Source organism: Lissotriton helveticus, chromosome 4_1 (genome assembly GCF_964261635.1).
Source record: "Lissotriton helveticus chromosome 4_1, aLisHel1.1, whole genome shotgun sequence".
NCBI lineage: Eukaryota > Metazoa > Chordata > Amphibia > Caudata > Salamandridae > Lissotriton > Lissotriton helveticus.
This window is the reverse complement of record NC_136063.1, coordinates 2,105,011,532-2,105,024,662: the sequence shown is the minus strand read 5'-3', so window position 1 is coordinate 2,105,024,662 and position 13,131 is coordinate 2,105,011,532. Positions and strand designations below refer to the sequence as shown.

At 41.2% G+C, this 13,131-nt stretch overlaps 1 protein-coding gene across 3 annotated transcripts in view; it reads right to left on the bottom strand.

Annotated features, from left to right (window-relative positions):
- ATG4A (autophagy related 4A cysteine peptidase) overlaps positions 1–13,131 on the bottom strand; it is a 176,807-nt gene that overhangs the window by 119,670 nt on the left and 44,006 nt on the right. For all 3 annotated transcript variants that reach the window (XM_078688781.1, XM_078688780.1, XM_078688779.1), the window contains exons 4-7: positions 10,496–10,594; positions 7,239–7,340; positions 1,497–1,569; positions 975–1,054 (exon numbers count right to left, since the gene is read on the bottom strand). In XM_078688781.1, the coding sequence (XP_078544907.1) occupies positions 975–1,054; positions 1,497–1,569; positions 7,239–7,340; positions 10,496–10,556 (316 nt within the window). In that variant the 5' untranslated portion in view covers positions 10,557–10,594. The remainder of the gene's footprint in view (positions 1–974; positions 1,055–1,496; positions 1,570–7,238; positions 7,341–10,495; positions 10,595–13,131) is intronic.

Genomic DNA, 13,131 nt, shown 5'->3' with positions numbered 1-13,131 from the left:
CGACTGACCTGCTGCAGATATTTGATAGCAAGATACGAGCATCCAGCAACAAGCTCATGCAAAACCAGACCCACAAACTAAAGGAATGTCTGCTTGTCATAAGGAGCGTCTCTCTTCACTACTTATACACCTTCAACATAACCCAAGTGAAAAAGATAGCAAACAGCTGCATTTTCCCAATAAAGAAGGAAGTTCCTCTGACGTCTTTTCATTAAAAAAAGTTACTAGATTCATTGTGCAGGCGATGGGCATCGCAAGCTGTATGGGTAACGTCTGCTGTTAATGCTAATACAGTCAAAGGCCACAGACACCATACTGACTGGACCTTATGTGTTTTTCCTATAAGTATTCAGAAGGTTAAAAATATACAGAACTCAAGAATAATATACTTGTATAAAGTTGACTCCTGGTGTACCATAGAAACCTTTATTTGAAGTCACATATGGGTAACATTTGATGAACTCTATTAGGTGAGGCTAAACCAAATCACATGGTTTCATTTCCTGCAACGTTGCACTGCCTCAGGAGGTACAACACTGCATGAGAATGTGGGCCACTCCATCACCCACCCAAGCACTGCCTTAGATATTGTGTTGGTTAAGAGAATCCCCACCCCCCAATCCAGCATCTTAGAGTGGGAGCTGCCTGTCCGGTTACACAACCTGCCCTTCTTGGGGTGCCATCTGCACCAAAGAGAAGAAGCTGCAGTCCTTACGCAAAGCAGAACTCTATGAACTCAACAGCCAAATCCTGATCATTCTTGGAGTCTATTTACATGGTGATAAGAGGAATAAGTGCAGAGTATATAATACAGTAGAGCACACTATTCTATATAAAAAAGGCTCTAACGTTTAAAGTTCCTTTAAATAATCATCCACTAGTGCTTTACTAAACAAAGGAAGAATCCAGGTAAAGCGCCAAGGAAGATTATCAAAAACAAAAACATTTTTCACAGTAGGAAAATTAATTCTTACTGATGTCTTCAATAACCACTGTGTTGTCCATAGAAACATACACTGCCAAAGAATTCCACTCATCAAAAACAGCAAGTTTCCTGTAAGATGTGTAAAATGGAATGTTAATTCAGAATTATAGAGTACAGCAACAGAAAATGCAACAGACTGACTTGAGAAAACAACTGAGTAATTACAAGAAAGTAAGACTTTTAAGAAACATTAAATGATTTAATAATGGGCCATTATAGATGCATTTATCAGGAGTAGCTGTGGACCATGGCAAATGCTTTCACACACAAAAAAAAGTGTAACATCCTAGATCTTCGCACCTCGGCAGACCATGGTCCTGGATTACTGTCCCATGAAATAGCAAGGTGAGAGTTAGCAAGTGACTCTTCAATGAGTTTCCTCATCTGTGTAACACAATGACTTTTGCTGGCCAACACACTTTACACCAGTAGTAGGATTATTCCAGCTAAGATTACAAAAGGTTCACTAAATAAGAGATCAAATGCTACTAAACGGAGGTACGTTACTTACTTTAGGACTTGTGCCACTGTATTCGGTCCAAACCACTCTCCTATCGACTTCCCTTCACCAATCCCCATTTGTGCTAGAAACATGAAAACATATGCTGGTGAGAAATGCATTCAATGAAGCTAGTAAAGGCAAGAACAAGTTCATAGAGCTGCAAGGTCAGACTCCAGAGTAACCAAGCAAGCCCTACTGTGTTTAAAGCATACCGAACCGTGCCATTTAAGTATGAAATCAGGTTGTATTAGGGAGTTTTATTTAACTAATATCTTCTATACTGTAGAGCATCAGGTCCCCTCGAATTAGCAAGTACTGGGAATACTTCACACCGTGGGGTGCGAATGGTAAGTGCTCTTCAAAACAAATTGTGCATTTTTGGAGTGTGGCCAAGAACATGGAGCCTTTCCCCATTTCCCTCCTGTATGGTTTTCCTTTATGTAAGTCTCCATCAGTTCATGATGGTAGGTCAGTAGATGTGTAGTCACAACCGAATCAAAAATGTGGAGGGGGACTTGTAAAGAGTCACAGTTAAATAAACAAATGCAGCTGATCTTTGAGGTGACCCCAGAGGCTTAAACGTGTCTCCAATCCTAACAGAACGAAAAGCTCCATCGGGGGCCAGCATATCATATGGCAACCTCACACACAAAGTAAACTGCCTGAAAGAAGCTTATCAAGCTGCAAGACTAGGTATATAGTCTATCTCAAACTTGGCACATCTATACAAAGGTACACAACAAGACTTGATGGGGGGCGCGGGCGTTTTGTGTTTTCCACTGGGGTGGCACTAACGAGGAGAGATAGACTGATTACGGTGGTCTACAATTTTCCCAACTATTCACTGCAGACGGTATTGCCTTTGGCGTAATGTTCTAGAAGAAGTGGGGTGCCAAGAGAAGGCTACATCAATGGAACAGCAGGGTTCTGGGGTCCTTGAAGGAGTGTGCAGAGAGGGTGCTGGGAGAACCTCAACACTTCATAGGGTCCAACATCAACACCTAGAACAATTTCCCAACCTGGTACCAGTGATAATATGGGGATAGCAGTTGCTAAAAGTATCATTTTGTGATACGACAGTTGGTCCATTGTGTAGGTGTTGAACCAGATAAATGACATGGGGTGTTACTAACCACATGCTTATGCTTGAATATCCACTTCAAGGTATATTTTGTACAAGGACAAATGAATGTCAAATATTTGATGACTCACAAACATAGTCAATAAAATATATATTGAGTTGAAGATTCTATCCTCCCCTTTGCCCCATAGTGGGCCTTTAGATATATTTCTAGCTCCATCTCTTACAGCTGTGTCAATCCATTCATGAGCACTCTTACTTTGCTCCTCTTAAAGACCATTTTCTCACTACGGGTAACCTACCACGGTCTGTGGAACACAGCTTCTTTCATCTAATGGTTATTTGTATGCGGGTATGGCTGGCTCTACGGTAACTGGGCCAGTAATTCAACATCTTGTGAAAGGGCAAGAGTGGAATGTAATCCAATCCATTCATCCTGCTCTTGTTGGGCCAAGGTCCAGGATAATATCGTTTTTTGTCCCTGCCCCCTGAATGTAAAATGTTCTTTGTTGCATATACTTAGGGACTGTGCTTTTTATTTTTCACGCTGCATTAAGTTTTTAAAACCCTTGTTTATTTATTTAAATACAGAACTGTACAAAGGATGAAGGCTGTAGAATAGCTGTCAGATATGCGTTATTTAGATGTGGCAGTAGGAATTGCTCATTTTTTACGTTCTGTCAAACAGAGTTTAAATGATAGATTACAGTGGGGAGGGGTTGATGGTTTGGGCTGATGCCATTTTAAATTACTTTTACACCATGACTGTTTTATGTGTTTTCTCTAATGTTTTATGGAGAATCATCCATATAACCTTGTTTTCTACCTACCTTGTTGTGAAAGCCAGAAGGAACCCATGTCAGATTCCGCGTGCGAAGCATGATTCACAGAAAGATGACTATGAACAAATGAGAAGTCATCACCTTGCCAAACCTGGAAGCCATGTATTAATGTATTTCATAGCTTCGGATAGTGCTGGCTGGGGCTCGGAACCTACTTCTCAGTGCTAGTAACAGGAGTGCTACCTCAAATATGCCTTTATACCCTTGTGCTGTAAATCTATGCATACACTTATGGGGTTGCTTTCTTGTGGTCTCAAAATTTAGTGAATTGGCAGCATTCAAGGAGACTGAAGAATAGAGCAAAGTAATTCAGAGGGAAGGTTGCTGGGTGCAGCAGAGTGTACAGGCTTCAGTGAAGTAAGGTCAAAACCAGGCTAAGACACTTCAGGATATTTCAAATTGTGGTGGGTTCTATAACAGATTCTAATAGAGGCACTTAAAATAAAATAAGCATGCTTATCACTGAATGCAAAGTATCTTTTAACATAATTCTCCAGCCTCGTGGTTGACTCGTTAGTCAGAAGCACAGGATGGACCTAAGTGAAAAGAGGATGACGTTGGAAGGATGAAGGTCATGAGTTAGACTAGCTTATATAAACTAAACCCACAACATTTAAAAACTGTCTTTGTCTGGTAACCTGTGTTTTGACTGTCGGCGACAGTGTACGATCCCATGGACTAAGGGGTAGATCCCATCTTACATGTTGACCAGTCAGAGGACAGGCAATGATGGACTTTAGAATAGATGCATATGTCAGCCCTATGACAACAACCACATGGGTGGAATGCTCAAATTAATCTCAGGCATTGATAATTGATTTGAGCTGTATTATAGTGAATGTATCATTATAGTTCGAACCCATCATCAGGGGAAGAAAGGGGATGGAAGACTGGGTGTTTGCATCGATGTATACAGAATATAGGTTTGCATTGCTGTACATAGCAAAGAGGGACAGACAGGGAAAAAGGATGGGGCCATTTCAAAGTCAAAGTTAACTTAGAAATGTATCTATTAGCACTCTGCAATGGCTGCGCAAGCCCAAACAAAACAACAAATGAAAGCCAAAAAAAGCATTTTATATTTAATTATTATTTTTGATAAATCACGTATGTTTACTATACATAAAAGAGCAATTGAGATTAGAAATGTCTCAAAGTAATATACTTTTAAATCTATGGCTCAAAGTAATAAGCTTTTAAATCCAATCAGTATTACGTTCTATATACATGTTAAAGCTACTGTGCTCCTTCATCAAATAAAATGCATTTGGTTTATTTTTGTATCACATAAAATATCTTTGCATGTGTTTTTTTAAAAAGAACAAGGGCACCGTCTTTAGCCCCTAGGAGACATTCACACCTAGCTAAGCACTAAGGGTCATATGTAGGTAAACTCATTTTACCTATTCTTAAATACCGAATTTTACCAATTCGGTATTTAAGAATAGGTAAATGGGATGTAGATAATTATTCGGTACATTTTACTGAATCTGTAGAATTCGGTAATTAAGAATCGGTATTTACCGATTCGGTAATTCCCATTCATTCATTCTGAAGGCCCATAGGAATGATTGGGAAGCCATTCAGTATTACCGATTCGGTAAATACCGAATCAGTAATAGGGGGAACATTTTCAAGGGTGGCAGGGTGTCACATTGACACCCTGTTGCACCCCTGAATAGTGCATGGGTGCACATGTGGCACACATACATGCCCTAAAGGCATGTATGTCTGCCACATCCCACTGTTCTAAAAGCAAAATAATTGCTTTTTCAAAGGTTTTCAATATTTACCACCAACTTGTAGTTGGTGGTAAATAACGAATCCTTAACTCAGAAATGCACTAACTGGAGTGCTCCCTACATTACGGATTCAGTAATTTACCGAATCGGTATGTTAAGAATTTGGTAATTTACCGATTCCTTAAATTACCGAATCCAGGAATCATGACACCTACATCTCAAAAGCCAAATACCGGTCGGTAATGGTTGAAATTCGGTAATTTCGGCCGTTACCGACCGGTATTGGGCGACCTACATCTGGCCCAAAATGTATTTAGTAAGCAGCTCCTTAAGCATTTAATAAGCGGTCAGTAGACAAAAATCTCTTGTGGCATTTTCAGAAATGAAGACACAGCTTTTGGCAGAAGGGGTTAAAACACTATTCAGATACACAGCGATTGCATATGCAGATTTGATGATGTGTCACAAGTTGATGAGATGAATCGGCATCTGCTCGCTGGGTTGAGGGCAGAGAGTCTTCTCCCTAAAATAGCCGGGGGGGTTGGGAGACTGTCAACCTTCGTCTTGACTTTTCACATGGAGATAGCACAAAGGGCAGGTAGGTGAGGTTGTGTTAACTGGCAGGAGGGTGTATATATAATTGTCACTCTAAAGATTTAGGGGTAGAGTTAGAGTTTGATGCAGACGTTGTCCAAAGTGCACCTGATGTCCAATCCACCCTATTAAGAGTGTATTGAAATCTATACGGTGGATAGGACATTCCATACTTCTTGACGTATGTCTCACATCTTCCCAACTCTAAATCAAGCCCTTAGTTTGGATGGTGTCAGTGCTGTAAAAAAAGAGAGATGTATTGCTTTATTCAGTTTGAGCAAACACAACAAGAAGATGGACGGAGTGATGAAACTTTTCAAACACTCACCCCCGGTCAAGAGATCTGGATTAAATCCATTGTTCTTTTGCCCACCATGCCATCCCAGTTTGGACCCAGTGATATGCAAATCAGTCTTGACCCTGTTCCCCATGGATTTATCCCATTCTCTTGACTGGGGGTGATTGATTTATTCAGCATTCCATCCATCATTTGTTGCTGCAGCATTTTTTTCCCTAAGTGGGATAGGCATGTCCAGACGCGGGTCCCTTGCTCGCTGTGCCACTGACTTCAAACTAGCGTGGCTAATGAGGGGTGATACCCCGAAACCGGTCCCAGGATGCTGGTTTCCAGTCCAGTGAGGACCTGGCGTGGCAGTTCGGGTTGGACTGTTCTCTTGAGGATCAGGGTCAAAACTGATTTGCATATGGCTGGGTCTAAACCTGGGTTGCAAGGTGAGAACAAGAACAATGGATTTAACCCATATCTCTTGACTGGGAGTGAATGTTTGATTTGTTCTGCATTCCCTTCATCATTTGTGCGTCTTTTTATTCAGTTTGAGGCACACTTACACAGTTTCAATGCTTTTTGAAATTTCATAACCAGATCTTTTAAGATACAATTAATATTGAGTCACACTTGCAAACGGTTCCATCATATTTTGTGAAACTCCTGGATTTTCTATTAGACTTAGAATTTCATGGAATACAAAAGTCCCTTGCTTACAACAGTTTTTTCCAAAGAGGAAATATGGATACTTGTTCACACCTATATATGTGTGGGAGGTGTTTTCTCAAATGGAGGTATTGGAAAATGCTTGCAGCAGTTGTAATGTTATTATCCCAAGCATAAAATAGTTAGTTGACCAACACACAATGATAAATACTCCTGTTTTAGCATCCATCCCTTGTTGTGAACCTCAAAGGCAGCTCTGATCAAGACGTAAGAATTTGTGTAGTCAAATGTAAAAGAGTTACGCACAGAAATGAAACAAAGAACCATAAAGGACCATAAAAATGTGGAACAGAATATGGTATTTAAGTTAAGTGAACCTGGGACATAAACTTTATTTACTGGTTGCAAACATAAGATCATACTTGAAAAAGAGGGTAAGAGCTCATGGTATAACTACATTAAAGAGTGGGAAAGAATGTTTGGAAGATCTCAATAAAATATCAACTCCACATGGTGACCAGCACATTGAAGTGTATTTACCCATTTGGTGAATGGAATAGCAACAATCTTTACGGTCTAAGAAACACTGCAATATTCGGCGGTATCTATCTGGCTGTTTTTTGTGTATCTCCCACCTCCAATCTAGAAAAATAAAGAAAAAACAAGAAAAAAATAATAAGGTTGTACGGTAAATATTTGTTTTGCAAACTATGTATTAGAACTGGGTTTTCTCACAATGTACATCTTCTGCAAGTTACACCATACCATTAAACCACCATGGCTTGTTCCAAAGGCATTGTGGGATACGTTCCATTGACCAAACAAGAGAATCATTCAAAAGTCAAAGGCAGGTATAGGAGGAGCTAGAAATATAATGCAAACAAAGGTGCAATAAATCAGAGAACGGTTTCCGGGGAGGGGAGCAGAGGAAACAATGGCCAAAAAGGCACTAATATTACATATTTTCAATGGGCTACAGTGTGATTCCAGCACTGAGGAAGCACTTCTTCAAAGAGATATATTCATACAAACACAAAAACACATTTTTACTTGCAACGCTAGAAGGACCTTGCCTAAGGAAATCTTAAATCTGTGAGGTACAACCAAAAGAGCACAACAGTGAACCGCAAATAATATGTTACGTGGTTAGTGGCTCTAATATTCTTAGTAATAAATTGCTGCTTATAACCACTGATAAAACAACATTTGTAAAAGTGCATGACTTTCCGGCCTATGGTCTTCCCTACAGACTGGAAGCAACAGTAATCACATATGGAAAGCATGTGATCTAGCACTACCTGCTGTAACCAAAGAGAAAGGGAACACATAACTACAAAATATGTTTTAGAGAATGGAACCAAGATGAAATCTAGTCAGATGTCAAGCCAGCACGCTGCAAAGATCAACATCGCCTGCACAGATTATAAAATATGCTGTGAATACAAGCCTGAGGGATGTATCTTGTGGGTTCTGAAACCACTGAACGCATGTGCTGGGTTCTGGGGCCAATGCTGGGCACAAGAGGGAGATGGGAGTATAGGAGGGGAAGCCACATCCCTGCATACAGACAGTGCTTCACATAGTGAAAAAACAGACGTGAAGCAAGTCCAGGGTGCATTGCCTGGGCATATGGTTTGGCAGGCTGTGTGCAACGAGTTACAGAGGCAAAAAGGAAGACATTTCATCTGGAAGGTAACATCCGGATAACCAGGTATATATGAAAGCATCTACCTAAGCAGATCGTCCATCTGCACCTCCAGTAGTTAAAGCATCCTGTTTTCACTGATACGGTTGCAGAGTTCTCACTCCATGTCTCTGAGTTCAGGCCTGCCATGTTACAGTGGCTACTGTGTCATAAATTATGGCAGAAGAGCCGCCAATCTAGGTTGAATGATCAGCCACGATGTCTTTTGGTTTTAATTCAGTTAGAGACACAATGTGCCAGACTTTAGGGTAGGTACTGCCCACTAACATGATGGGAAACACTCACCTTCCTGTTTTATCTGTTTTCTCTCAGAGAGATTTAAACTGCAGATATGTGTGATGTACGAGAGACCTGGCCTACATGTTGTATGTAGAAAGCCAGAGTACAGTTTAAGATTCATAATACTGTATCTCGGGATGAGACTAGCTAGAAAAATAATTAAACAACTATTTTTAAAAGTTATCAAAAACCCAATTCAATAGTGAAGTCAGATTTTTAATAAATATTTAGGACAAGGTAACTTTTGGAAGCTAAATTTGCATTTGCTCTCATGTCTGCCAGCCAGTAATTAGTATTTGAATAGGTGCGAAAAAGGTGTGCAGTGCCTCCTAGGAACAAACAATAAGCTGACTTGAATGGGCAGAGATTACTACTCTGACCTGATAGAATATACAGGGCACGAGTGCGTCATGCTTTTTGACATTACAGTGTGAAATCCTACTAAATCCTAATGTAAGAAATTCTGCTTGACAGGTGAGCTGGGTTTGCATATAAAACAGGGAGTGCACTTAGAACAATCCTTCTGTATCTACTTTCTCATTGCTGAAGACCTGGTTTATCTGTCGGACGTCTGTCTCTGGGTATTTACATATTACACTGGAAGAACACTTAGAAGGAAGGGAAACAGGATGCTAAAACAATTTTTGTGTATCCACTGTCTAGCTGCTGAAAAATTTTGCTTTGTTCTACCAGACGTCTGTCTCTGGGTTTATGGGGGTATCATGGTCATCTCAAACTAGATTTTGGTATTAGATGTGAGTGCAATGGGATTTCCATAGTACCCTCCCCACATACACCCCGAGACCTCAGATCCCAAGTTTAGTGCAGCTGCAGAGTTTTATCATTTTAAAAATGCTAAAAGTGGGTAGGGTTGGAGTCAGGAACTTTTACACTACTGGTTAGTGATTGTCCAAACGTCATTACTACCCACTACCAATACCTAGCATTAATGTGGCATCACCAGGCACCCACTTCAGAACACTCTTACACCAGAGGAAGATCAGAAGAGGACTGAACCTGCTCTCTATGACCTGAAAAGAGCCCTGAAGTGAGCTCCAAAGGTAATAAAACGGACTGCCTGTTAAATGTATAGGGATACAACAAGCTACAAAAGACCTCTTCTTACAGCTGCCTAAATGGCCAGTGGCAACTGGGCCTCAACTGGACACTGCTGTTTTGCCTCTGCCTAATTTGCCGTGAGTCTGTAGGACTCTGAGCTCCGGGGGCTTTAGAAGTATACTCCTGTAGTTGATTAGGAATTAGAGGACTAAAGCCAAAAGGCAAACTCTTGGACCTAGGACGAACCTAATTGGTGTATCTGACCTGTGCTCCATCACGGTCAGTGTCAAATTGTGCCTCGGTTCTGGTCTACTGCAACTATTGACTATCATTGGCACTTTTATGTTTCTTGGCGCTATTCTTACTTAAAAATGTTTAAAAAAACATCTTTGGTTTCCCTTATTGGATTTCTGTCATTTTGGTGTCATTTTCTTTATAAAGAAATTCTAAATCGGTTTGGGATATTTATTACTTTGCATTTTGACTTTATTACTGTTTTGGGACTGCATAAATACTTTGCACAGTGTCCTAAATTAGGCCAGTCTGCTCTGTGCCATAGATACGGTGGGTTAACGTCAGGTTAATTTAGTGACTTTGATGGTTTACTTTGAAAAGAGTATTGATTATTTGTTGAGGTGCGTAGCCACCCACTCAAAATAATAATCCAATTTCTTACAGATTTCATCACAGATGCTATAGGTGATTCTGTAGCAGAAGTAACCTGTTCTTCTTACAGCAATATAGTTTCACTTACCTCTTCCTAAATGCCTGCAGATCAGAGCCTGTGCAAGCATCATCTGTCCACATCGCAGCATGCAGCCCCAGCCGGTGTCTGATGAAGGGCCTGTTCCTCCTACAATGTACAAAGACCAGCAAGCAATGAAGAGTTGAAATCTAATTCACTGAGCAAACATAAGGGTATGCCTACCCATAGCACAGCGTGCATTGGGATTGACAGATAACAGCGTACAGGAAATAGAACAGCTTCCATCACTGAAGTGTTGCACTTTCTTCATGAATATTCTGAAATGTATACAGAGTTGGCGAAAAGAAGTGCCCACAATAATATCTGAACTCCACAAAATGTTTTGCTATATATTGCAGTGCAGCAAGTATGAAGACTAGCAGGGCGGAATCAGCGAGTCCCTTTAATTTCAGTCTAAAATCTCAACACTATTACGAATATACTGGGTATGGTACTGAATTACGAGCTTCACATTTAGCTAAAATCAGTGGTCCTAGTTCCGATAGTATCAATGCTGGACAAAGGAAACTGTGGTCTTTTGGGGAGAAAGAGAGGGTAAGAGGTGGTCCTCTAGATAAGCAGGGCTCAAAGGTTGCCCTTCATGCAGCTGCTAGACTGTTCTTGAGCGTTCACCATTATGATTAAATCATCACGGTCCTGATGGTAAGACAGCAATAGAAAATGTAACAGTCCATTCCAATATGGTCACCACGTTTACAATTAGTGAATGGCACGGCTGCACTGATGAGCAAGCACAAACAAATATCTTTAAAAATCACACCAGTTAAAAAGCAAAGGGACCACTTTTATCCTTTTTCTTTAAAACAAACCTTTGTATTAATGTTTTAATACAATACAGTGCAGCCGTGCGTTATCATGTATCATCACGCTTCTAGTGTGGAAGGCATTGAAGGGGGGGAGGTTTTAGGTGGGGGCAAGGAAACCAGAAGTGCAGGCCAATATCATGTAGACACAAACACTCCGGTGTTAAAGGGGGATTACTGTGCATGGGTGAACCAGCCTTGACTTCCAAGAGGACCCAACTGCAGCAGAGACCACTTTGATCCTTAAGCTTAATTTGTAAGATATTAAGTGCCAGGGCTCTGACCAGGTGGCCACTGCAGCTTGCACCACCCATCGGCCTTGGCATCCGTGCCATAACAACTAGTAACCGTCGCTCTCGGATGTAAATGCGACAGTAAAAATTATTCCTGGGCCCAAAGCTAAATAAATGGCTGGGGAGGCAGGTATTCGTAAATTTTGTATGTATATTGTTTCCCTACACAGCTGTTATAATGCTCCTCTCTAAATTCCATGAGCAGCGCCACCTTGTGGCAGACTGCCCTAAGTGTGGCATTGACAATTAGGTGCTGGTGCCGAGCACCGGAAACAAATTAGTGCCGGTGCTCAGCACCGGACAGCTCTGGCTCAAATTAAGCACTGCCCAAGTTGTTTGAGGAGTGTCCTAAACTGGACACCAGGTCATCGGCACATGACCACTTGCCTGCACTGAAGACTTTGGTAGGTGGGAGCATTATTATGTTGGAAGATTTTTTTTTCCATTTATTAGATTAAATCTGGTCTATTTTTGGAGATAACACCATTTATCCCATCTCCTCTGGCAACCAGGATCTATATCCCATGCCCATCTTTATAATCATTTTGAGGGAACTTAGCTAATGCTAAGAACTACTGACTTCGGAGCACCAAGTCACAGTGATATAAACAAATACTTATTTACGGGAAAGCTCTTTCTGGTGTTCATTATATCTAATTGCTGATTCCTCTCCTTTAAGATATACCCAAGCGCTAGACTAGTTCAGGAAAAACTTTCAATATAACCCCTGTGTGAAAGTGGGTGGTATTGTGCAGCTCTACATCAACTCTGCTATGCACCAGAAGTGACAGCTCGAGAGGCATACTGGTGCTGCTCAAGCGCGCTGTTATTTTTTTTCTAGAAACCATCCGCACCCTCAGATGCAGAACCCAAAATCCATTTGCTTGTACCAGTTTGCAGATCTCTGAATTAGGACCTTTCTATATGGGAAATAGTCCTTTCCACAGAACCCCAAGGGTGATAAAGAGTCTGTGGTTAGACCGAGAATCCACTAGAAACAGTTTTACGAAAGTAAGTAACTTGTTCTTGTGACGGATACTTTCGATAGCAGATTCTTCGCCTTTAGAATAGATACTAAATCAGTAACTTCCACTGTGGTGGGTCTGTGGAATGACATAAATCAAATGGTAAGGAGAAGGAGGGAGGGACAGACGCACACAAGTGTTAAGACGAGAACCCTCACTCACCCTAAGATGACATGCTTCATCATTGGGTTCTGTCTTGCACACTGGGCCCTCAAGGTACCCAGTGTGGGGTACCATTCCCCCGTAGGAGAGGAGCGTGAGGTTTTTTATATCATCCAATGTGGGACAGAGTGAGGGGCAGGCACCTTGCGGGCCCAGTGTGCAAGTGGGAACCCAATGATGAAGCATGTCACCTTAGGGTGCATGCGGGTTCTCGTCTTAACACTTATGTGCATCTGTCTGTCCCTCCCTCTCCTTGCTTTTTCTAGTGAGTAGTTTGGGTACACCATCCGGTTACCTTTTGTGAGTCGAGATTACATGGCGTGGTACCTTAGAAGGTAATA